This window comes from Bactrocera oleae, chromosome 4, assembly GCF_042242935.1.
Source record: "Bactrocera oleae isolate idBacOlea1 chromosome 4, idBacOlea1, whole genome shotgun sequence".
NCBI classification, from domain to species: Eukaryota; Metazoa; Arthropoda; class Insecta; order Diptera; family Tephritidae; genus Bactrocera; species Bactrocera oleae.
In genome coordinates this window covers 74,664,659-74,692,580 of record NC_091538.1, presented here as the reverse complement: position 1 = coordinate 74,692,580, position 27,922 = coordinate 74,664,659, and the positions used below count along the sequence as shown (strand labels likewise).

Below are 27,922 nucleotides of genomic sequence, written 5' to 3'. Positions count from 1 at the left end.
GTACAGATCTTCAATCAATCATTTAATTTCAAAACATTCTGGTTTCTACTCAAAACTTTATTGTGGTACAAATGTCCTCTTGCCACGAATATGCACATCGTTTGGTCTACTGAAAATGTAAAAATGTTGAGCCAACAGCAGAACAGTTAGAAAGTCAAATGTGCTATAAGATGCTCTGCATTAGCTGTTCCTTCTTCTGTACTCACAGGGGACTCTGTAAAATTAATCGAACTGTGAGTTACAACATTGTTGTCTTTGCTGTGAAAAGAATTGTTCAGTTTTTTATTTAACAATCAATATCCTGTTAAACAGGAACATTTCTATCAAACGCAACGTCACATGTTCCTGCACATATTTATCGGATTCTCCCAGCACAAGGCGCCGCACACTAGGTTTGCTGACGTATGTACATTCATGTATTAATTTGGACATTAAAAGTTCTCATAATTATGATATATGCTTATTTGTTAAATAAAATCTTGAATAAATAACCCTAAGGACACTTAAAGTTTGCACAAATATTAAAAAAGTTAAAATAGCAACAATTTTTAATGATATCAACATTGAACTGGCCTCTTTATTTTTCTTGACTTAATTTCTGCAGTAGCTCCGTCATCTGTGCCAATTGTTCCTCTATATTCTTCAGTCTTCTTTCCGTGTTCGCTTCACGCATCTTGTCTTGTTGTGATGTGTTTTTTCGTTCGATTACTGCCATAGCCAATTTTACAGTTCGACTATCCATTTCAGAGCATTTTCCTGTAATGCAGGTGCAGCAACAGGGTAAGAATGAAACAGGTGCATCGAGCAACTTTTTCTGACGATTGTTATTTTCTTCTGACAATGGTAGAAATTGTGATTTCGAGTTGCGAATTTCATTATCCCGGGCGAAATTGTATTCCGATTCTACGCCGAAACCGATACCACCTCTGATGCCACCTCCGATAACACCTCCGTTGCCTAAACCAACGAACACTTTATTGTGGTCGTTCGGTAGAATAGCGATTTTCCGGTCAACAATATAATTGGAATCGAGATTCATTAAACGGCGACATATTGTGCGGAACGGTTCATGTTTAATGATGAAACTGGCATGTCCGGTGCGTCCAGTCAGGACTTGTTCGTAGCGTGTAAGTAGAAGAGTGCGACAAATAGAACCATTTAGTTCGGCTTGTGCTTTAATGACCTATGAAGAAAATAATATATATAAAAGATATACCGTATAAGTTTCATATATTATTTCAGCAATTTGGGTTTTTGCAGTTGTTGGTTAATGCCTAAAAGTATATTTCATATCTTTTGAATATCACAGGATCATTTTCCACACATTAGGTTAGGTTAAGAGGTAGATCCTAAGAGAGATCTCACTTGGACAGCTTAGAACGCCGGTCTGTTGTGGTACCTAAAACTCCTAAATACTGCATCATAAGACCCTTACAAATCGCCAAAGCGCTTTGAGCCTATCACAAATTTGTTAAGACGGCTAATATCAGTTTCGGCTATGTCTTCTTCAAGATTTTAAGCTTTACCGCATGAATGCTTATTGGACAGTGTCCAGTAAGAACACCTACGAATGCGGCAAGATGAATTTTGCTTTTGGGCAAGCAGTTCAGTAGATCTCTTTTCACTCATTACTATATTATAACTATTGGAGTTACAATAAGTTGGAGTAAGTTTAAAGGTTCAGTTACTCACCTGTGTGTCACTAACTGCCAGACCATTAAGCAAGTTGAAAAGCACAATTGACATGAATACCACAAACATTAAGAATATCAAGTAGCTGTAGACGGTATCAAATTCAATATCCCCGGCATCGAATTCTCCTGTCAACATCACAATAGTTTTGATGACTGCTGTAAATGGATTTGCAAATTTGTTGAACTCGCCGCCATCATTTACGGCGTCGGTGCGGTCAGTGATATCGTTGATTTCCGATGATTTGCCAAACAGAATATAGAAGCACAAACTGAATGTAATTACGAATATTGAGTAGAGAGCAAAACTCTTGATAAAGCTCTTTAATACGGCACGCAGCATTAGCATATGTGTAGAGATGGAAAGAACTGGCAATGAACCCACCAACAAGCAAAGCTCCGAAGCGACAAGGAGTATCGTGAATACTGCTATTACTCTTTGAGTTTCACGGTTATAGCTGGACTCAGTGCAGGTCATTATGGAAAATATAATAAGTGCAACTTCCATATAATTAATTGCCGAACGGAAATATTTCAATGGAGCCAAAACAAATTGTATTATCTCGCGCATAAGTAGGTAAATAATGCCAACCCATGATAAGAGCCCGAATAACACAGTTAGAGCTTCGTATTCGCTTTCGCGAAATTTCAATATTGTATGTACTATAATGCTTAGGGCAAAGAAGAAGTATAAGAAAAAATTAATATAAAAGATGACAGATAAACGATGCCATTTGAGGAACAGAAAGCTGGTTATAAGTGGGTGTTGCAGCAAATGGCGATGTTCTTTTGATTCAGCAATATATGCGATCGGTGGCATCTCTTCGTGAAAGTTTTGTGCGCGCAATTTCGTTGCATGACTTAAGCGCGGATGTGCAATGAGATTCTTGAAATTTATTAATATTTCAAAGTCACTGTCCCCAGGCTTATAACCATTTGTAGTAATGCAATTATCAAAATGTTCCTCCAACACTTCCGGATATATTCCATCGATGGGCAAATCATTAAATGAGCTACGCATGCCTATGTAGGCGCCATGACGTAGTAATTCTTGAATAACTAACCGATTACGATACTTAACGGCATAGTGAAGCGGCGTTGAGCCACTGGGATCTGACTCATTCACATCAATGCGATCCGAATTTAATAGAATGTAAAGACATTTCTTGTAATTGACAAAATCGTATAATGGTTCATCGCCTAAGTGACTAATAACAGTGATTAATAATTGATCTTGTTGGCGTAACTTGAGATCATTATGTTCTAATAATATTTTAAGAGCTCTCCAATTACCAAACATGGTGGCAATATGTATGGGTGTTTGATTATCTAAGATGCCATTCATATTCACGTTGTAATTCAAGAGCAAATCAAATGCTTTGTGTGTACCCCGCTTTATTGTCTCTATGAAAAGCAGAAGTTCTTGCTTCTCCACATCATTCGGATTGTTATGTTTTTCAATCATTCTGGCTTTGAATTTTGGAAATTGTTGGACAAATTCCTCTTCGTTACCATTACGAAGGAGTGAAATAAGCCTATCTAAGCTTACTTCGACTGCGCTCAATTTTATCAACATATCGGGGTAATCACGATTCAACAATTCACGTACTTCGCCATCTCGAAAGTTATCGACATCTAAATCTGGCTGGGAAGTGAAAAGTTCAACAAGTTCTCGCTTGATCTGGCTGTCGAGCTTTTTATTTTTCAAAATATAGTTCAATGGCGTCATTTCACGGTCGTCAGGCTTGTTAGGTGAGGCGCCATATTCTAGAAGAAGTTTAATGCAAGCGAGTACATCGTTCTGATTATCGACAGTCAATTTTTTGGCGAGGGTATTAAGAGGCGTGAGTTTGGCATAGGGTCGATCTACTTGTACATCTTTGTTACGTAGGAGTATATTGAGAATTCTTGGATCCAGGGAATCGGCGGCAAAATTGATTGCTGATTTCTTCCAGTGTTGACTTAACTAAACAGTAAATAAAGAAAAATAAGATTAAAAATCTGCTCCAGAAGCAGCACGTGTATTACAAGTCAAAAATATTATATTACTCAGTTATTCTAGTCAAATTATTCTATAAAATAATACACTTTCTATAAATTTTATATATTATATATCGTAAATCATTAGTATGGTTAGTGCAACAACTTTCGCATTATTCGTATTTTGTATTCATATTAACTTACAGAAATCAGTAACAACATAAGCTACCTTAGAAAAGTGGAGAAGCTGTTTGTTTTTTACGTATGATTCAATTTGTCACTTAGTCCGGTCGACTTTTGACTCTCTGATTTTGAAATTCATTTCATGCTTTTGAGTATAATATTATATAAAGGCTCAACTCGCTGTTATAAAAGTGAATATAGCCGTGAAAGAATAGCGCATAATTTTTAAAATAAATTAGTTAGTTAAGGTAACACTAACGACAATTTTACACAATTTTTTCCTGATATTTACTTACATGATTAGGACTGCAACCATGATTCAAACATTCCTCTACGAATGCAGCGCGACCATGTGTTTTCAGAGCTAACTCAAAAACGCTGAAATGCTTGTCATCACATCTAGTAGGGTTTGCACCTTTATCGAGAGCAATTCGAAAATCTTTTAGGTTGTTATTGGCAAAGGCGGCACCCAACTCACTCTTAAATATACAAGTATACATATGTATTAAAAATCAAGTTGTAAACGATTATTCTGTTATGAACAGTAATCGATCATGTGTTCATTACCTGTGGGTCATCTAATCCGCAATTGGTTATACTGATCGCACTGTATGGTTTATTGGACATTTTGCTTTTGGTTTTTTGTAGAGCAGTCACTTTGGTAGTCGTAAATTCCCAATTGTGCTGACAAATGGTCTATCAATCTGTAAGAGTAAGCGGATTTGTCACAGCGTTAACATATGTAACAGTTAGCGTTAACATATTTAACAGTTTTCAGTAAGATTATTTTGCTTGCCATAAAATTTTGGTAACAAAATAATATATAAATGTCATAAAATAACATTAAGTCTTTAGAATAAATTTCGCTTCTTTAATATACAATGACTGAGTATATATAAATATAACTGATAATATTCATATATATGATACGGCAGTACTCCATTTAATTAAGATTTGCTCCATTAATGTTTTTAATTTTAATATGATATATCCCTGTTTTTTCAATTAATACATGTTTACCAAATAGAGAAATAACGAATATTGGATGTTTTGCTGTAATCTTGAAATAAAATAACCGACGAAACTCGTTAATTTTTTAATTTAATTTTTAATTTTTTTAAATTTAATTTAACTATATTTATCGATCTCGTCTAAAATCTTTAACAAAATCTAGGTTTTAGGAATAAAGCTACAGATAATTTTATACAGAAAATGCTTGGGGAAAGACATTTCTTTCAATTCATTCTATTATCGTTGCAGTGTCATTGAGTTTAATTGAACAATTTACGACACTTAATTTAAAGACAACATATCGTAGGTATGTATGAATGTATACTTATATCTATTGTACATAGGATTTCAGTATTATTAAGAAATTGTTCGCAGAGTGTATGTAAACATCCCTGTAAAGATTATATGAGTATATGAGCATTTATTCGACGTTGGAGCATACCAAAATGCTCCTCTTTAATACAGGGGGGCTCACGAATTGTGCTAGAAAAACATACCGTAATAACTTTTTTCTGTGTGAGTAATCGACTTAATTTTTCTTTTATTTGGCAGGTTATTATTTAAATTTTTTAAAAAGAATGCTTGGGATACCGAAAAGAAGGTTTGGATAGTGCAGCAGTATTATACTTTGCAGTCCGTCATTTCCGTCCAGACGGGATTTTGGAGGCACTCCTCCAAGTAGATGGACCACTATAAGGTGGGTAAATGGGTTTACCCAATCTGTAAGTATCGCAAGAAGATCGTACGATCGAGATCCGTATGTTCATGTTCAAAAAACAATCGGGGTTGTTTCTTCGTCAATTCAGGCAAATCCAAAAATTCCGACTCGCAACTTTTCGGCGCAACTTGGAGTGTAGTAGACGGTCATTACAACGGATAATTCATGATGACTTAAACCAGATTCCGTACAAAGTTCAAATAACAAGCCTGTTAAATCCTCTAGATTTGCCTATTCGCCTGGAATTTTGCCAAAAAATTATTGAAATGCCCGAAGAAGACAATAACTTGATAAATTGCCTGTTTATGTCTGAAGAGACCCATTTCGATCCAAACGGAAATGAAAACAAGCAAAATTGCCGTATATGGAGTGAATCAAACCCAGAAATAATTCATGAGACAGTACCTCACCCAGAACGAGGCACTGTGGTTGATTGAAAACAAAGTTATTACGGTTTGTTTTTGTAACACGATTCGTGAGTCACCCTGTATTATAGTAAACTAACTGATGTCTCTTTAATGGTGGCTCGTGTTTTGACGATCGTCGATAGGTTTGAATGCAACTTTATACAGACATTAAATACATAGAGTGCTCTGATATCATGCAAAGTTAGAGTACGAGTATATGATTCTAACCTATGACCTCATACTGTTAATTGGATCACATGTCTTTTACGCAATGTGACTTATTTTGGAGTACTCTCTCGGCTATGTGGAATACTTTTTGATGCATACATGGTTTACTTTTGCCGTGATGCTTATATAAATGTGTAAAAAAAGATCTACTAGTTCTACTACAGGGCAATTTGATCCAATTTTTGTTTATTGTGAAATTGGAGAATGTGAGTTTTTTAGATCTACTAACCATTTAAAAAAATTTTATATATATTATATATTTATATATATTATATTTATATATATTATATAGAATATATTGTAAATAGGTTTACTTTCTCCAATTCATTCACTGGAAAGTATCGTTGATGTCTGTAGGAAGCAACGCTTTTAAAATCACATTGTTATACTTGTTGTTGGATAGTCAAACTTATATGAACATGTGTGTATGCTATATTACACTGGGACACATTTTATGCGTTTTTTTATTATTCTAATATTTTTTTCTTTTAAACATATACATTTCTAATTATATGTAAATACACAAAGAAGTATTTGTATATGCATTTGTTCTGTTGGTTATACAAAAAATGCAATGTTCCAAACCAATTTGTGATATGATACAAATATATAGGTTATTATGTAAATATATGTACATTACTACATACATTTATACTTATTAAATGTAAATGTAAATAATTTCATAATTCGTTTTGCAGGCTAAGTAAATAAATGGTTGCAGCACTTCGTATGGAGTGATGAGGTGGTTCGACGAATTTTGGAAGGGGAATATTTAAATGCCACTTACGCTTTGAATATATCACACACTGAATTATTTATATGCAATCTGAGAATTTGGTTGGCTGTCGGCTGTCTGGTTGCTATACAGATAACTCCGAAATGGGTTACGATTTACAAAACAAAAACGTAGTTCCCAATCAAAATATATGTATGTATGTATGTACATATATGCTTACGAATATTAGAGAACATCGATAGTGCAGCGATGATTTGGCTTCATAATTTGATAATATTTATACCATGAACATATACTATGTACTAAGTTTGCCACGAAGTTTGTAACACCCAGAAGGAAATGTCGAAGTCCCTTTAAAATATATACATATGTACATATAGAAATAATCAGCGTGACGAGCTTAGTGGGTTTTGCTATTTCCGTCTGTCTATATATATGGGATAGTCCCACAGGTTTTGAGATATTGGTTTGAAATTTTGCACACGCCCTTTTCTTCCCAAAAAGCTGCTCATTTGTCGGAATATTGGACTATTATAGCATATAGTTGCCATACAAACTGAACGTTCAAAATCAAGTAGTTGTAAGGAAAGCTTTTTTATTTGACGAGATATATTCACGAAATTTGGCATAGATTATTGCCTAAGGAGACAGTACAATCTTCGAAAAAATTTTCAGATCGAACCACTATATCCTATACTTAGCTGTCATACGAACTGATTGTTCAAAATCAAGTCCTTGTAAAGAAAACTTGAATGTGTAAAGGGTATTATAGCCGAAGTGAACGTATTTTTGTTTTCGTATAGTTTTGGATCTAGTGTTACTGCTTTTTTCGATTCCCACTTCTCTGCTGGCTATCTTTGCGCGCTGCTCTCCTGTCCAAAAATTTGCATGTAAAAGCAACAACAAAGTTATTGAGTTGATTTGATATAAAAGAGTATGCGAATAAAGTGATATACTCGATATCCTCGACGCTACCCAGTTTCGTTTTACACGTTTTAGCACTATTTTATCAATGGCTAAATGACTTCCAAAAATGAAAACACATAAGGACATTTTTTATACTAATTGTTGACTATAGTTGTTTATAGAAACCGAAGGGCTCGAAACTAAGAGGTTACTAAAATGATTTTATACCACAGCTGTAATTTTAAAGTTACGAAATGTGTAATTATTTCTAAATTAAACTGTAGAAGGGACAGATGTGACAAGAATAAAATATTACAATTTATTAAAAATTTATTTTAGAATAATTTGAGACTATAATACTATCATGATGACAGGATGACACTTAAGCCGTAAATTCACTAAGTAAAGACGGGTATCTGAAAACTAACATACAGAATGAAAATTGAACGATAATTAAAAATTAGTTTTTCGCTTTCGCTTTACGGGCTAAATATGTTTGTATGTTTATAAAAACATTATATGTTTTGTTAGGCATCCAAAGTAAGTTTGTTAATGCTAAAGTAGTGTGAAACCCATTCATTAGCTCCATGACCACATTCCCGCGTCATACAAAGCAATTAATACAAATAATGTTAATATAATAAAACCAAAAGACCAGATGCTAGATACAATATTTCTACATAATTTCTTGTTTCAGTGTAAGAGGTAATAACTCAGCAATATAAAAAAAATTTTGACACATGTATTCCCGACACTCTGCTGAAAACATTTGTCTCTTGACAGCTTGCTCATCAACATAATTTCGGTCTTTCTTGAAATTTAATGTTTTTGCTGAAATTATGTTTGTTATTACTTCAGCCAACCACTTAATGAAATTCAAGTAAGCTTTTTGTGTACTGCTTCAAAATTTTAAATATTTAACCGGTAGCTAAGTCTGTGTTGACTTTTCAGGCAAAAGACTGAACCGGAGAGTCAGACAACTAATAGATCTGTAAACGCATTAACATGCAAACTGTAATAATATTTCTTTGTGCGTATCAGTGTAATTAATACACTTCTTTATTATCTCTAATATAGATCTCAACCTCAAAATAGTAATTGCATATCTAATAAAATTCATGTATGTATGACATACATGAGATACATGAGATTTGGACAACTTGTTTAAATATGGATTCCAGCTCCCCCTGGCTAGTAGCGAATACTTTCATTATGTTGTTATTGAAGTATTCCGGTCGCCCTGAACTGTCTTCGCTTTATCCGTTGATATGATGTATATATATTACCTCTTATAAAAACATATAGGCCCAGAATACTACATATGCTTGTACATACATATATAAGTAATTTTAACCTCAGAGCTTTTATAAATGTTTCGCTTAATTTTTGAAGATAATGAATTCTTAATTATGTCTCGCCCACCAAAATCAAACTTATTTAAGTAATTAATTAGTTAAAGCGAATTGGGCGATTGCGGCAAACAGTGTAATGAAAAGTATGAAAGAAGAATTCTAAATGAACATCTGAATACGAGGCACGTTCAGAAGTATGGTTATCGGGCTGCGTACTACCGAATTTTATTGAAGTAGTATTTGCAGAGCCATCGAATCGAGAATTGCTTGTGGACAAAAAATGCTTGACTATTTCTTGCTCTTAAAAAATCAAGTACTTTTTAACTAAGTCAGTGTAGGGTCTTATCTAGTAACAGATCATGAGTAAATGGCTATGACGTTTAACCAGTATAAGAACTATAAGTCGATGTATATAACATACCAAATATCATATTACAAACTTTCGATGAAATGGGTACTATTTTCTTCGAATAATCCTCAATTACTTTTAAGGGAAGAGAATATAGATGAGCAAGCAAATAGTTCTTGATAAAAATTACAAACACCTTACTCTTTGAACTAACCTCATTTGTGTATATACATATGATAACTTTTACTCAAAATCAAGTTTGAAAGGTCAGTTACCAAATGTTTTTACTCTATTAAACCGTAGCAGTCTCTTGACAAAGAAGAATGGGTAAAACAAAAAGTCTGAAGACTATTTAATTACAAAAAAAAACTTTGTTCAAGATCTCCTTTGAACGATAAGCTATTTTCTCACGATTGTTATGCGTCATAGGAATTAAAATTTACATTTTTTGTTCAATTAATGATGAGAATGTGTCACTAATACAAGACTTTGAATTCTTGGAAATGGAATAAATCAATATAATTTGAATACTTCAATATTTTGACTACCGCGTGGTTGCTTGTGAGTTTAACTGGCGATGAAACTTATAGAAGATGGTTTTGGCATTTGGAGGATGATCCAAGTGAAACTATACTATTACGTATATTTTTCTTATTTATTACTTTAGATTTGATTGGTGTTATTTATGGTTCATTGGTGTAGTCGACAGTTTTTATTTACTGGCTGATCAATTAACTTAACAAAACGAACCAATTTGTGCACAAATACAAATATATTACCAATATAGTTGCATAATTGCTTTTTCGATTATTTGTTTTCTGACAAAAATACATACATATGTATATATTAATAATTGTGTTATTGTTATTTTCTTGTTTGTTGGCATCGCATAATACAAATTAAATAGCGGCACTTAAGATATCGTAAATTTCTGGTAGTATCCTGGATAGCATGTACATACATATGTTTGTACTCATATATTATATTATAGGTCATTATTAATCTCTAGCAAATTAAGAACCTTCCATTTTCACACCCATTAATTGTTTCTATAGGTGTGTTCAAAAAATACCGGGAGTTTTCGTTTGTTGGAAAAAATAGTACCCATTCGATATTATGTACTTATACAAGCGCTTCTTTCGATTACGAAATACTTCTCAAACTCGATTTTGGGTTAGCGTTTAGCTGGTTCAGCGATTTTCATCTCTCTTGTAAAACGACGCCCTTTGGGGTTATCTTTATTTTGCGAAATAGAAAAAGTCACACGGGCCATCTCTGGCGAATATGAATGCTGGAGCATCGTTACAGTGTTGTTTTTTCCGAAAACTTACGAAGAAGTAACGAGTTTGAGCTTTTAACAAACGAAAATCGCCAAGCTAATAAAAACACGTCTAACCTTAACGGATGTAGTAAGTAATGAATGCAGTTCAAAATATTATTGTTCTTCAGGGCCATGTACCACAAATCAACATAACAAAAACAGTTTTGACTATTGAACTCCCCAAACCCGCGAAATTTTAAAATTCCCGTTGCACACCTTGTATTGAATAAAGTTTTAATTCACATTACAAAAATTGTTCCAAATTGAATATTTACATAGTACATACATATAAAGATTTACTTTACAAATACTATCTTTTCAGATAGTGTATACGTGGTCTTTTCTGAATCGTTTCTTGTGAATTTAATGGCACTGCGTTAGCCCTCGTATTAACAGTTTTGCAATCCGAAATTGTCATCAATGTCTGAGTTTATGCAGTTATTAATATGGCTAATAGTGGCTTGCTTGCTGTGGGTCATTGAAAAGAGTCATACACCAAACCCAGTCATCTTTATATTTGTTAATAAATATCTGTAAATAATTTCCTAATGTTAGTTTAAAAGGAACTGTACCATGTGACATCTTAACTGTACGTACTTATGTACATACATTTATGCTCACTTATTTAAGTAAATTCGGGTATATATAAAACTCATAAATTTTTACTGTAAGTGCAGAAAAATATAATTAAATAATTTTATTATCAATTGACCGCACACACAGCTCCAAGAACTAAATAACAACACGAATAGTTGTACCGACCACAGTAGATACTGAGGTACCGACAATCTTCACTCAACACGAGAGCTTCTCTTTTTTGCTGTTTTTAGTTTTTGTTAATTACTTTTCAATGTTAGTGTGAATAAATGCTTTCTATCAAAAAAGCTTACAGCTTTCTGAACTGTAGAAGCAGGCGGTCAGTAGCCAGATGCTGCGGCTTGAGGCTGTTCCGTCCAATAGGTTCAAGTACCACAGTTTCGAAAAAACGCAATTTAGCCGTTTATAACATGTAATTAAATGTATGTATGTTTGTAAGTGTTCCCCTGTCACAATTGAGTAATTTTCTTTCATGCATAGCCAACACACCATTAATGCTCAACTGTGCGTGAGCAAATTAAAACTGGTGAACAAAAATCGAAGTAATCGGAAATATTTCTAGCCACATGCCTCAACAGCAACTACAAATAGACATACATATGTATGTACGTATATATACATGTTTACATTCATACTTAATGGGTAAATTGTTTTATCTCTGTTATTAATGGTTAGTCTTGAAAACATCTGACCATTTTCTCGCAAAATTGATCGCACGTCTATAATTGTTAGCAAGTATTATAATAAACTGCGATTAATTTTTGGGGAGTATAAAATATGATTTTTTGGTTTCGCTTTTAACACCATTTATGAGATTATTTATTGGTTGGTTATAACTATTACTGTTTTTCATTCGTTATAATACCCTGAACAGGGTATATTAAGTTTGTCACGAAGTTTGTAACAGCCAGAAGGAAAGGTCGGAGACTTTATAAAAATATGTACATATCATAAATGATCAGCGTGACGAGCTCAGTCGATTTAGCCTTGTCCGTTTGTCTTTATATACGTGAATAAGTTCCTCACTTTTTGAGATATGGATTGTCTAAGGCAATGACGCAATTTGCGAAGAAATTGTTAAGATTGGATCACTATAGCATCTATCTGCCATAGAAACTGCAACACCCAGAAGGAAAGGTTGGAGACCCTATGAAAAGTGTATATAAATGATAGGCGTGACGAGTTCCGTCAATTTAGCCTTGTCCGTTTGTCTGTATATATGTGCACTAGTATCTCAGTTTTTGAGATATCGATCTGAAGTTACACACACGGATAACTATGGCTGCCATTTGCACAATTGCTGCCATTAAAACGATCGGAATCAAGTGCTTGTATGGACAACTTTTTCATTTGATGAGATATCTTCATGAAATTTGGGATGGGTTATTGTCTAAGGTAATGATGCAATCCCCGAAGAATTGTTCAGTTTAAGGTACTATAGCATAGAGCTGCATTGCAAACTGTGTGTTAAAAATCTAGTTCTTGTAAAGCATTTGTTGTACTTGTGAAGGGTATTTAAGCTTCGGCTCAACCGAAGTTAACGTTTTTTTCTTTTAGTTTATTTTCGCTCGTATTTACACTTTTGAGATCGTCCGTATGATTGTATATGTACTTATGTAAGTTTGTACATACACACCATATGTATGCGAGCAAGCTTGCATGGAGCGAATACAATTGCCGGCTTTGAAATAGGAGGAAAGATGTTTTCAGCGACGTTAAAAATTAGTTGGGGTAAATTAGGCACTAATTGCAAGAAATTTATTTTAGTGCTGACAAATCAACACAGACACAAACACAAATTTCGAATCAAATGTCGTCAGTTACTGCCTACGAGTCTAAAATTTATATGTACAAACGTATACAAAATGTATGATACTATATCAGAGATAAAGAGATGTACAAGTCTCATGTAATTGGGAGCTGAGAGCGTAATCATATACTCGACTTTAAAAATTGATGGGATCGGTTTGACTTTTAGCAACTGGAAATACTGGAAGGGTCAAACTGAAATCCTTCCAAACAATTATGTCAACAGAGACATTTGTAACCGCCGTGCAAGATCAGAAACGTGAAAATTAAATGAACTGTTTAGTGATCTGCAGTTTCGGAGTGTTATTTGAAAATAATAAAAAAAAACTTTCTCAATTGATATTCAACGAGTTTCATTCACTTTATTATATAGAAACATCAAAAATTTGTTGCTTTAATATACCACAACGCAAAAAAAAAAAATTCTTCTCTTGTGAGTTATTTTACAAAATAATTGTTCAATATATAATATATTCATTTTTAATCGTAACCGATTGTGTTGGGGGTTGTAACCAAAACTTATTGCTTTGTTTGATCCGGCAAAAAATTGAAATGTTATAAAATTTCAAATTTTGAGTAGATCTTACAATGAAATAAGTTGGGTATACCTTTATCACTGCCTGAAATACACGATATCGTAGTAGACTTAATATATAGACACCTGATTTCCCTTTCCTTGCATTAAATATATACATACAGTGGCGAGCAGAATTGAGTGCATGTTTACAAAACTGACTTTCATCACCCATAAAAACATAACCACACAACCAAATCCAAAATTTTTTTTGTTTTATTTTTATTATTTAATTTGTAACAAATTCTATTAAAGAACAATGACTAATTAGAAAAATTCGAAGAGTTTGAAAGAAAAAACGAAAGAAACTCGCATAAACTCAATTTTGCACGTGTTATGACTTCCAAGTATTTTGCCCTCTCTCTTCTCTTCTCAGCATAAATCAGCCAGATTCACCGTTATATTTGTTCTTATGCTATTTTTGATGTTCTTAGTGCAGTTTAAACGGTGTTTCGGGCGAAGCAAAGCAGGTTTTGTGAATTGGTTTCGAATTAGAAATAATTTGTCGATATTTAAAAAAAGTGAGAAAATTATCTAAAGAAATGGAAAATAATGTTGTGAGCCTGACCGAGAATGGCTGTACTACGCGGAAAATTTCCAAGAGGCTTGGTATTAGCCAATCGGCGGTGATCGCAGTTCAAAAGAGGCGAAATGTGACTCCCAAACCGCAAGTCGCAGGTCGCAAAAAATTATTGAAGGACTCAGATGCTCGACTAATGATGTCCGAAATGAGAAAAAACAAGCTACTGACACCAAAGGGTGCTTCTCTGGTCATTAACAAAAAAGTTAGTGAATGGACTGCTAGAAGAGCGCTACGAGACATCGGATATATTTCAAGTGTGAAAAAAAACAAACCTGCATTGTCCGATAAGAATATTAAAGCGCGTTTGAAATTTGCAAGGGAGCATCAAAATTGGACCATTGATGATTGGAAACGTGTTGTCTGGTCTGATGAGTCCAAATTTAACCGTTTTCAGTCAGACGGAAATACTGCTGGCGTAGACCCGGAGAACGTATACAAAGACACCACGTAAAACAAACTGTTAAACATGGCGGTGGAAATATTATGGTTTGGGGATGTTTTACATGGTGACATGTTGGTCCTCTTCGTTTAGTAGATGGTATCATGCGAAAAGAGGACTATCTTCAAATTCTGCAAACCAATCTTCCCAATCTTTGGTCAATAGTGAAAAGACGGATCGGCCAGTACGAAACAGCTCCAACAAACATTGGCAACCTTTGGGATCGTGTAACAGCAGAATGGAGTCGTATTCCGAAAGATATTATTGAAAATTTGGTAGAGAGCATGCCAGGCCGCGTATAAGAAGTCATTTCCAATAAGGGTCTATGGACAAAATATTGAAATCTATTTAGTTATTGAACTTTTTTTAAACGTGCAAAATTGAGTTTATGCGAGTTTCTTTCGTTTTTTCTTTCAAACTCTTCGATTTTTCTAATTAGTCATTGTTTTTTTACTAGAATAAATAATAATAAAAATAAAACAAGAAAAAATTTGGATTTGCTTGTGTGGTTTTGTTTTTATGGGTGATGAAAGTCACTTTTGTAAACATGCACTCAATTCTGCTCGCCACTGTATATATATATATCTTAATCAAATAATGAGAAACTTGTATGTTTGCCAGAATGTTGTCTGGTAGCAATATTGGATGAAATCTTTTTATGATTGTCTTACTGATATGTTAGCTATTTAGGTTGATCCCTCATGTGAAGCTCACAGTTAAGCAGATGTATGCAAGTCTTTTGAGCTCCCAAATGCTCTCAAAGCCCGATATAATCCCTCAATGACAAATTTTTGATTTCAGTTTACTCGACTGTTTGGCTAAATGTTCCAAGTTCCACGGTGCTTCAGTTTTAATCTCCCAAAATCGGTGTACTATTACAACTTACGAGACTACTTTATATTCGAATTTAGCCTTTCCTTCTTGTCTGTTATTGCAAATCATAACCATTGGCGTTCATACTATAACACAAGCCTAATCAAACTGAGAAACGAAAATAAATATTTTTATAACCTAAAAAGTGTTTAATATACATTATTGTATAATAATATAGCTAGTGGGCTGTATGGCTAATGGAGGTATCTGGAAACGCACTAATACTAGCGCGTAATTTTGGTTAAATACCGTTGAAAACTTTTACAAACACATTTCTAAGCAATTAACTTCTACTAAGGAACGGATGTCACGTGTGATCATTACCTCATTGACACATGGACACAGCCATATAAAATATACATGAATACTCGACATACTTACTTATATAAAATAGAGACATACAATGCACACATAAAACAGTATACCAATCGTGTCACAGAACTGACCGATGATTTCTAGTACTTGTTTTTGTATGTATGTAAGTAATGGGGTAATTAGTTTGTTAGCACGATTTAAATTATACGTCGGATATGGGCATCAACTAATTTTTTTGAAACGAACATAATAAAAGAGAGGGAGAAAGAAAAAGCATATAACAAATTATAACTATGTATATGAAAAGCTCGAGTTTCGATGGCACCAACTGGGCTCACCGTATATACTTGTAGAGTAAACCGCAATTTGCAATTGAAGGTGAGCGAACGTACAGTGATCTAATTTTGTATATATACAGTCCTATATACCATATTTGTAGTGAATTATATTGTCATATAAACAAAAGTGAATATGAGAGATACGACTTATTATCCATTTTTTACATTTTCGCTAGATAATATATACACATATATATGGATGATATATAGAGTAATGAATACAGCAGCCCTTGATACAGATACAGAAGTTCTCATTAACTTTTTCGTATTATCAAGTGGATGACACGTTCTTATATAATTTAACAACACACACATGATTTATAAAAAAAAACTGCAACCATTCTATGAAATTAAAGTATTCAGAATAATACTGGCTTTTAGGCCTTACTGTGAGTGGTCAACTCCTTAGGAACGTGATTGCCGTTTTATTGTGTGCACGGACGACAGGTTATTAAACAAAACTTTATCGAACTGCCATTATAGTTTTGCGTGTTATTTGTTCATGTGCGGAATTCCTTTTGAATTCAAGGGTGGCGGGTGTTAGAACGATTTTGTTTGCTGGAATTTACAGTGACAACATCCGGTTTCAAGGCGGTCAAATGGTACTCACTATAAAAACATTGAATTGGTTAGAATGTGACAGAACTGTATAATTAGTTAAGTAAAATTGGTATTAAACTTGATGTTTTACATATGAGTAGTGAGAGTGGTTCTTATATGGTTTAGCAAGTGAGTGTAACATTGAAATTGAGTAGAAATTGTAGTATGCGCTATAATGCATATATGTATGTACATATATAATTAGTTAATGTGCTTCAGTTTACTATATCCAAACAAATATAAAGGCTATATTTTATAAAATTTGCTTTTGTTCAAATGTATTTCCCATTTGATATTAAACGGGTCCCGTCTCTCAAGAGAAAAGACAGACTAAGCACTTTACTGGAGGGAGAACTCAATACACTTCAAAATACCAATGTTATATAATATTTAACCTATATACAGAGAAAAAAATAAACCCTGCAAGGCAGTATTTTTAGTTTATTTTCAAAAGGTGTCGCTGATCTTCTAAAGCTTCCCATATTAATAATACGTAAACCATTTTTTTTCGTTCAAATTGTCATAACTTTTGAACCGTTTAGAATACAATTTTTTACGTCACAGATTTTTGTAGAGCGTTAAATTAAAATCTACTTTACGTGAAATTATTTCAATTCAAAAATTCATAAAGATTCTAAACGGTTCAAAAGTTATGGTAGTTGTAATGGTAAAATATTTTCGTTATTAATATGGGTAACTTTTAGTGCTCATCGACATCTTTTGAAATTAAGCTTAAAATTCTGCATTGCAAGGATATTTTTTCTGTGTATATAAATTAATTTTAACCGATAAATTCAATAGGTTAGTTTTTTGGCTCATCCTAATATGTACATATGATTGAAACATCTAAGAGGGCATAATCATAAAGTCTTCATCACTATCGTAAGATAAATCTTGAATGCTCAAGTACAGTTGTCCGGTTAAGCAATGTCACAAGTATGTAGTCGCTTTGTCGTCTCAATGTAGTCGTATTCACAAGTAGATCTGCGGTTTTGTGAAATTAATACGCCATAAAGACATACTAACATACAACTACATACAGTAGTAGTACAGTAAAACATAGAAGACAACTCAGTAAAGAGTAACATGGCGAATAATAGAAAAGAGGGAAAGTTTAAACAGAATGACCACAAAATATACAAGTTTGTATTTAATAAAAGGCATTTAACCAAAGGAGCGGTGTAGCACGCGGATACTTAGCTTTGCTCCAGAACACCTTTTGAAACCATATAGTGGAACGAATGCCTCTTTGTTGGCCGAAGAATTGCGTCTGCAGGCTCGCAAGTTAAGTATGATTTCGAATATATTATATTATTATATATAGAATAGTTAGGAGTATGTTAACATAAGCGAAAGCAAAGCATACGCTTGTGCTCCGTACGCGTGGCAGATTTTATGACGACGGAGCGTTTTAAGGCAAAAGTTTTTTCTTCTAACTCTTATACTAAGTAGTCTTAACTAATAGTCTTCGATGAAAAGAACTACATTATCTTATCAGGCTAGAAAGAAAGTTGATTAAAAGCAATTCATTTTAACTTATTCACATCGTCCAGAAGTTGAAATGTGCTCTCCCCACTGGCTTAGTAGTATTTATTAACCAGAGATCCGTCCCTATTCCCTAAATTTGCCAGAAAAATTACAAAAGATTAGAAAATCAATTGAATTTGATTGAATTTTATTTAAATTTTGAATTAATCGTTTTACCTAGAGATATGTATGTGAAAATATATACCAATATATATGTACTAAAATAGAAAAATCAAAGCCTTTAAATAAAAAAATAATAAAGCTTCAGGCTAACTGCGATTGCAATAAAACAATCTTTTTAAGTTAAGATATTGTTTTTATTCGCTGATAAAAAATTCTATGTTTGCATTTATTGACAAATGTTTTGTCCAAGACGTATTCACTGTAGGCAAGCCCTACCTTGAATTATACACACTTCTATACCGGTGGTCAGTCTATTTCAAGTTGAATGAAAAAACGTAGCATACCACTAAATCATGAAGCATTTTCTTGACTATAGTGTGGGAAAATGCAAATGAAAGCCCACACTAAGCACGTAGGTGAGCTGATTGTCGCACTGTCGATTTAATTGTTTGACCCATTTATGTATGTATGTGTATGTATAAGCATTTTAAGTTTGTATGTTTCATATCTCATAAAATGACCACGAATTATTTTAGTTGAAATTATTATTACCTTTTTGCTTTTTTATTCCCATCGTTATGGCCTCACCCATCTCTAAAGTTACGTAAGTTTCGTTGTTGTACTTAAAGAATTTCATACGTTGATTTTTAGACTCTTGCAACATGTGGCTACAGAGTATAATAGTTTTGTTCACCTAAAGGTTGAGGATTTTACATTTAGGATGGCACAAGAGGGCTTTTAAGGAGCTGGTGTCAAAATAAACGATGGGCGTGGCACCGCAAACTTTTAGGTGAAATGACATATCTCGGGATGTGCTCGATCGATTTCAACCAAATTCGGTACATAAGATTATCCTAATACTCCTATGTTACAGTGCGAAAATAATTTTAAATTCTATCTGATAACTTGACCTAGCCTCTATAAAACTAATATCAGAATTTTCGAACACCCGGCTTATCTTACTCCATATAGATTGGTGATGGTATGTCAGTTACCTTGATGAAACCCAGGGAGTTCGTGACGTGTTAATTGTATGAGATATCGGTAAAAAAAGATAAAATCGGGTCAATTCTACTCCCAAATCACATATGCTACTGGGATTTTTATTTTTCTAACAAGCTTTATGGTGAATATGTCGTTCCATGTGTAAGTTATAATGATTGCCGTCTTTCCACCTGACTTTAAACCATTTAAGTTGTTCAAAATGTAATATTTTAATGAACAAGTTTTCTTAAAAATTATGTGGTTTAACGCTGAATTATAATGGAATTGGTCTAGATCTCGGTCTAAACCTCATATCCCTAATATAATGAATTCTGAACCTTTGGTTGACGTTTTCCACATCAACTCAATATATAATATAATATATTAAATTTAGCCTCTTCGATTGAGTTGATATCACATATATACCTATATCTGATTTGAAGATGTTTTAATATAATTTTAGCTGACGTGAACTAAAATTCAAGTTTAGTTAATGATCTTCAATATAAGTCAAAAAGATACAAAATTTTTTAAAATTATGACAAAGTGGGCGTGCTCTCCCTCTAATAGGTCTAATGTACATATCTTCAAAAGCGCTAAAGCTGTAATAACCAAATTCATACAGACAAAAATTGTCCAAATCAAACCAAAACTATTCAAGCTCATAGGTACCGAAATGTGCACCTCGGCCGTATTGCGAACGTTTTATCGAAAATATCGTTTAATCAGTGAGATATATTACAGAAATTCGGTGAGAATCCTTTTCTGATAATAGTATGTCTGTGTACCAACATTGGATTGAATAGGATTAATAATTCCCTTAGTCCCCATATACCTAATAGAAAATTTTTTGAACTTTCGGCTGACTTTATACCCCATATATCGGTTAATATGTAAGTTAGATTAATTAAAGAGAGTGTGTGTGTTTTTCTCCTAACAATGCATCTATGTGCCTTAAATGGATGACATCGGGTGAAAACTTGTCTAGCCCCCATATAACTAATATCATGATTTTCAAACATCGGGTTGACTTTATTTCTTATATACCATATTGTTGATGGTATGTGAGGTACCTTAATGAAACTCATAGAAAATCTGTTTCTGTTAATAATATGTAGTAATGCCTAAAATAAATAAAATCGGGTCAATAATACCCCTATCTCTCGTGGCTTTAGACCGTATATATTGGTCCATGGATAAGATATCTTAGCTAAATTAACTGAACATTTAATATTGGATGTACTATAGTTTAATGCCGAAAATATGTGAAATTGGTCCACAAATTACCTAAACTCTCACATTCTACATAAATGATTTGCGTTATTTCGCCGGATTTGATCTTTGCTAGTTGCAAGAGTTATACCCGAAGTTAGAGGTACACCCTTCTTTGCTTGTTTAATATGAAGTTTTGCCAACACCTGAAGGTATTTTCCCTGCTTTGCTCATTACAAGTTTCAAGAGTATAAAATGTTCGGTTTCACACGAACTTAGCCCTTCCTGACTTGTTTTGTTTTATTTTTCGACGTGCGGTGGAGTATTTTTGTATATTAATATGAGTATTTGTGTTGAAGACGCAGTTAAAATATTGAAAATGAACAATATAAAACAAAAGGCTGTGTACAGAAAATTTAATGAATATTTAATGTTTGCATACTCCACAGTTCGGCTTGTGGGTGTTCTCTCTGAACTGTTGATTCTAGTTGTTGATTTTTGCTACTTTTGGTATGCTCATCTAATGCCTTGTTTGCCTTTTAATTATTCTTGTTTGGTCAAAAAATAATGTTGTTGTTTGCTTTGGATGGTTAAAACGCTGAATCGGTTTCATTCAGTAGCTGAACCCACATGTACGTGTGTATGCATTTACCCATATTTATAAATAAAAAAAATATCTCAGTCCTATAGCCGAAGTTCCGTTAAATTAAAATTTACCAGCCTAAAGTATAGATTCTATATTTTTCAATTAAATTGGGAGTCAGGTAGAAATGACCTTTTTATGAAAAAAATCTTATCGCACAATTTTAATCGGACACTATCGGTTTTTATACATGCAGTGGTACATCATATAAAGTATAAAAAAAATGTGTATTAGGTATATTTAGGTCAACATTCGTTGAATATATGACCACCCGGGAAGTGATTGACACGATTGCGCCAAACCACTTTTTTTTGATAGACTGAGTCATAAGTGTATAATACTTGCAAATGGCAAGGATCAAAGCCGGAGAAATAACGAAAATCATTTATGTAGTATATGACAGTTTGGGTAATTTGTGGACAAATTTCAGACATTTTCGGCATCAAATTATAGTACATTCAATATTAAATGTTCAGTTAATTTGGCTAAGATATCTTACCCATGGACCAATATATACGGTCTAAAGCCACGAGAGGTAGGTTTATTTTTGTCATTACCACATATTATTAAAGAAAAAGACGTTCTTTGTATTTCATTACGGTACCCATCTCCAATATATGTAAAGTCAACCGGATGTTCGAAAAACCTGATATTAGTTATATGAGCGCTCGTGAAAGGCGTCACGCTATTTAATCCATTTTATTCTCACAGATGCACCGTTATTAGAAAAAAACGCCCGCTAAATTTTATTGAGAGAACTCACATATTGGCCGATATATGGGGTATAAAGTCAGCCGAAAGTTCGAAAATCTGTTTATGTAGGCACATACATATATGGGGGCTAAAAGAAGTATTGACTTTTAATAGTTTTAAACAAAACCGTTATATGGGGAGTGGGTGGAGTTATTATCCGATTTCACCCATTTTCACGCTGTCGGTGGGGGCCCGGTGTGAATTTATTTTACAGTTTAGCGGTTAAGGAGATATGTACATAATACCTATTAGAGGGCGGGGCCACTTGCATTTTTCAAAAACCTTTGTAAATTGCAGATGTCGCTCCCTAAGTCGATAAGTTATTTCAAATAACAGCTTTGTATCTTATTGTGAAGCTTAGTTATGGCACTTTATGTGTTTTCGATTAATGGCGTTTTGTGGTCGTGGTAGTGGTGCGATTATCATCTGCAACACCAACCGTCTCACGGTACCTAGAAACATGTGTACCAAGTTTTATAAAGATATCTCAATTTTTATTCAAGTTACAGCTTGCACAGATCTTGATGGAAGTCTTTTCTTAATGTTCTATATAGATTTTCCTCGTTTAAATATTTCCTAGTAGTATCTATGATATAAGCTTGATCGAAAAATCTTATACACCATTGAAATAAAAGAAAAAGCAACTTACATCCTCAACTACGAAATTCGAAGGCAACTATTTCGACTTTGGCGGCTAACTGCGAAAAACGGTTAAATAACTATCCTACTTAAGACTCAACATCTCGTAAAAATTAGTCCAATACCCAGCCGGCGTGGCACCGCCCACTTTTAGGTGAAAACCCATTTCTTGGGATCTGCTTAACCGATTTCAACCAAATTCGGTGTATAACGTTCTTTTTATATTTCTATATCATAGTGCGAAAATGGGCGAAATCGGACTACAACACCGCCTATTTCCCATATAACACCATTTTCAATTCCATCTGATTCTTTCACTTTCCACTATGCATATCAAGCAACAATGATTATATCGGGGTAAAACTTTGCGTGAATAATACGTTTAAAGTATGCCACCTTGTGACCAAAAATTGTCTAAATCGAACCAAAACTGTTCAAGCCCCTAAGTACTAAATATGTGGACCCCAGTGCCTATAGTTGACCTTCTACCGAAAATATCAGTCAATCCACAATAAAAATAAATATCAGTCCATCTCAAACGAGTATACCATTTGACTTTGGGAGAGTATAAAATGTTCGGTTACATCCGAACTTAGCCCTTCCTTACTTGTTTATTATTATTAATGCCACTCACATACCTAATCGCCTAGTGACTCCTCCCATATTTGTGAATGTACATAAATTTGTACATCTAGACTATTTGCAAATGAATTATTGCCATTATTGCCAATACGAACACAGGTAATATGTTTGAAAATTGAGTATAAATTAAGCACCATTGTAGATATGAGTACATGAGTATATACATACTCGGATAATATTTAGTTCGCACACAATCTTTTTACACTTCCATTGCTTTTATTTTTATTTTATTTAGTATTTCGCGGTATTAGATTCATTTCAGATGCGTCATGATTTCCTGCGGTCTATAAAAACAGATTAACTATGTTCTGAAAATGGTAGCCATTTTGCTTTTTACTATCATGACTGTATATACTTATATTTATATGAGGCCACGATCATCCAATCCGCTAGTGAGTACAACTCATGTATGTGTGTGTTGTATTTATATGTGCACATACATAGGAATTGTATATACTTAAAAAACTGCTTGAAAGCTTAAGACAGAAAACGAGTGAATGCTGACTAAGCTTTTTCGCACACCGGCCAAATTTCAAATATGAAACAAACAAACGATATACAAAAGTGTGGAGCAGTGTACTAATGTCCAAAAGCAAAAACAAATACAGGAACATATGTATAACAAGTAGTGGACGAAACACAGCGGTAAAATCTGTTTATACCTTCATACCCAACTAGTTAATAATTGCTTCCAACCCACTTATTACACACACAGCTTATGTGCAAATTTAAAGGAGAGTAAACAATTTAGAGATAATTCTGATGGTGGTTGCCTATATTCACTGCGAATTGAAAAGTTTTAATTCCGTCTTCCGCAAGCGGGATTTGCTCTTGAAGATTCATAAGAATTTATTAATTCCGTTAACATACATGTATACATACATTTGAACATAGGCATAGCACAAAAGTTAAGTATATTATTATAGACATGGTATGTATGTATGCAATATGGATAAACAAGCGAAATAAATTGAGAAATGTTGCTCGTGGATAATAATCTTGGGCGCATATACAATAATTAGCCGAGGCGAACGCTATCATCTTAAACGTTGCGCTTTTAATTCCTTACGCATATATGGCAGAAAGTTGGTCTTTTGAAATATTTTTCCCAACAACGGAATATGTGTTTAATATAAGCAGGTGTAAATACCTTCACTTGGCCGATTCCTTTTTCATACTCAATATTGTATACAGTCATACGTAGATACATATGTACAGTAAGTACACATATATACATATGTACCTAAGTACACCCACACTTAAGAACATAAACGCGCAAGTAATGGCAATCAAATTTATTTTCTTCATTGTTTATAAAGCGTGAAAGTTCGATCGTTGAGAATTTATTAACTTTGTTTCGGCTAGCAAATTGTGGCAGCAACATTTGTGTACGGTGTCTGATTTGTTTGTTAGTACAGGCTATCGAAAAATTTGAAATTTCAAAATTACTTGTGTTGTTTACAAATGAATACACACATGTTTGTTAAGATCCATGAAAACGCCACAGGATTACTTTAGATTTTTCTTTATTTTTTGCTTATTCTAAAAACAAAGTACACAAAAAGAGCATAATTAAATTTGTGAAAAAAGTAGAAAAATGCATGTCGGTACAGCTACACAGTTTTAAATAAATTTACATGAAGGTACACACTTTGGTGGATGTGGCAGGCAAGGAGGAGGTTTGTGCAAGTGTTTGACTGGTCAATATCAAACAGCCATATGCATGTTTGGTTAGAAGTCATAAAGTTCGACCGTGTGACCAATGCATTTGTAAAGTATACATATTTGAATACACAATTCTACGCGAATAAGCGTCTCGTAAATGACGAGACTAATGTATACAGTTGGCTATGCACATGAGTACATTCCTTATTTTTTTCCATTTGTGTTTATATTCATCACCGTTTTAACCTGTTCAGTGCTACACGCCCACAGGTGATTGCCACTCCATATTTGATAAGTACGCACATTTCGGAATAATTGTGTATGTATGAGTATATACATATGTACATATATACACATGTATATGAGTACAGCTCAAATTCATGTGTACGGGTGCTTTTGTCAATGAATTCAAATAAATTGCATAGAAATTGAAAACAAAAGTGGGTATCGCAGTCAGTTATTTAAGTATTTACATATGCGTTTACATATCTGTACATATGTATATATGTATGTGACATCATCTGAAAAGAGTGCATATGCGACCGCTTTTCGAATCTTGGTCAAATTTGAGTTTGCAAAAACTGAATAACAATAATAAACATACCTTACAGAGAAGACCAGCGACCTTCTTTTCTGTGGGGCATAACTGGAATATATTTTTTACTCAAAGGTAGGGTGTCCGAATTATTCGCAACACCTAATACAACTTCTGTAGTATCAGTTAAAACCCGACTACTTTCTCATCTACACAGAATGTTACTAGGTTGGGTCAGGTAACCGTAAGTCAGGCCTTAATGGGCAGATGTTCGATTTTGGTCATTCATTTTGCAATAAAAGTTCGAAGAATTTGTGAAAACGTATTTATTAAACAATAACCAGCGTGTTGTTAGTACAAAATATAAAAATTTTCTTTCAAGCATTGATTAATGATGCCTGTATGCTTTTTTGCTTTTGTTTATTGGCAGCCTCGCAAAAAAGTTCGCCTTGACTTGATGACGCTATAAAAATTGCTTTGTAATGATATGGTTGTGGTTGTAATACAACAACATAGCATTTTTGCAAAACAGGTATTTGCAGTTTGCTGCAGTTGCCACTCCAACAATAAAGTGATGAATCAGCTCTGAAGGTTACTTATACCTATAAGTTAATATAATATAAATCGCCAGAGCAACACCATATTTACCGAATTTATTTTACAATTGCAAAATTACTAAAAAATTATTCCAAATCTTATCTTTTATTTACATATTTTGTTTTAATTTAATTTTTCTAATCTTCTACTAACTTTTTAAGTAACTTGATGTTACTAATTATATCAGTTTACTTATAACCGTTTAGTTTGAAATTTCCTTGGCGGTGCAGTTTTGCAACAATAAATGTACATTCAATTCAATTTAACTGAAAGGTTTTGCCGTCTCTTTGCCTTTTACACAAGCATAGCGCTATGTGCTTTCTTTTTTATCACTCACTCACTCGCGGTCTTAAGTTTAGTTTTTATCACAACTGCAACACAATCGTGTAACAGCGACCACTTCGTTTATCCGCTTCCGCGAACGCTTTCCTGCTACCGATCCGCAATGCACAAACTCAGAGCGCCAACTAAATGCTTCGCGTCGCAGATGTTGATCGCCTATCGTTGAATTCGATCGGTGATGAGAGTTTTGGCGCTTTTGTACCGTTTTTCGATATAATGTATTTGCTACGATTATAAATATATTTTGTGTCATTCAATTAATTAAATAAATCCATTGATAAATAAAACAATATTTTCTAAATAAATGCATTTATTCTTTCGTTTATGACGTGCGTGTCGTGCATCTCTGTTTGAGTACGTACAGATGAGAGTATAGCTTAAACTATCGTATTAAAACCAAATGACCGTTAGCAGGGTCGCTATGATAATTACTTGCTTTCGTTGACATGAAAAATTCTAGATAGGTAGGTTTAGTATTGCTTGAAGGGCTTATTGCCCAGCGAATTATACGACGAGGTAACCAAGGTGAAAGTTCTTTATAGCTTAAATGACAGAAGCAAGCAACTTTCTTCCGAGAAGAGAGCTTAGCTTAGATCCAAAAAGAAGATTGCATTAGTAATGGAAAAGATTATATGAAAAAAATAACATAGGCTTTCATTTTATTTTAATTTTTAGTAAATTTGTTTATAAGTTACCACTGTCCAATCATAATTTAAGGCAAAGGAGAGTTTATTTTTGGTATATGAAGATGTTAAACACTAAATTTTTCACAAATCGGCCAACATTTCTTTAAACATATTTTTTTTCGAAGATTTGACTTTGATCTCTTAGAGTCTTTATATAAGCGCGTCTGAAACATGGTATACGCTATTGAAGTAAGTAAGGGTAAGAGGTGGATGATTCCTTATTGTTACTTTTTAGTAATTTGCATACTGTAATTTATAATGATGCTTTTAATAATATAAAACGTTGTTACTTATGACTCAATGTTTCAAAAAAGTTGGTTTCGAAGTTGTAGTGGTTACTGATATTATTTTTTTTTGCACTATTACCATTAATTTTTTAATTTTATAAATATTTAAGCTACACTTGATGAAATTCACAATATAAACGCTAATGCTTGCTTAGGAATACAAAATAACAGTGAAGACTCTAAGCTATACTCAATATCGCTGCTCACTTGCTGGCTAGTGGTCACTTCCCACATAAGTTTGCTTTATATGGGTAGTAGCTTAGAGGTAGCGCTCAGA

The 27,922-nt window shown here is 33.6% G+C and overlaps 1 protein-coding gene across 4 annotated transcripts; it reads right to left on the bottom strand.

Annotated features, from left to right (window-relative positions):
* Positions 1-9: 9 nt before the first annotated feature.
* On the bottom strand, positions 10-27,864 carry pain (transient receptor potential cation channel family member painless). Of its 4 annotated transcripts, none has more exons than XM_036367656.2 (5): positions 27,725-27,864; positions 4,422-4,558; positions 4,151-4,333; positions 1,693-3,657; positions 10-1,183 (listed from the first exon to the last, which is right to left on the bottom strand). In XM_036367656.2, exons 2-5 carry the CDS (start codon positions 4,479-4,481, stop codon positions 578-580), a joined length of 2,814 nt encoding a protein of 937 aa, XP_036223549.2. In that variant the 5' UTR covers positions 4,482-4,558; positions 27,725-27,864; the 3' UTR covers positions 10-577. The 4 variants fall into 4 exon arrangements, with proteins under 4 accessions (XP_036223549.2, XP_014088989.2, XP_069964894.1 ...); XM_014233514.3 differs by lacking the exon at positions 27,725-27,864 and adding an exon at positions 26,484-26,817; XM_070108793.1 differs by lacking the exon at positions 27,725-27,864 and adding an exon at positions 26,672-26,817.
* Positions 27,865-27,922: the final 58 nt, after the last annotated feature.

Excerpts from the sequence above, each read along its gene's own strand:
- pain (XM_036367656.2), bottom strand. The coding sequence starts at position 4,481 with ATGTCCAATAAACCATACAGTGCGATCAGTATAACCAATTGCGGATTA. Across the intron at positions 4,334-4,421 it reads GCGGATTAGATGACCCACAG|AGTGAGTTGGGTGCCGCCTT; the intron begins GTAATGAACACA and ends TGTATATTTAAG. Across the intron at positions 1,184-1,692 it reads TGGCAGTTAGTGACACACAG|GTCATTAAAGCACAAGCCGA; the intron begins GTGAGTAACTGA and ends TTTTCTTCATAG.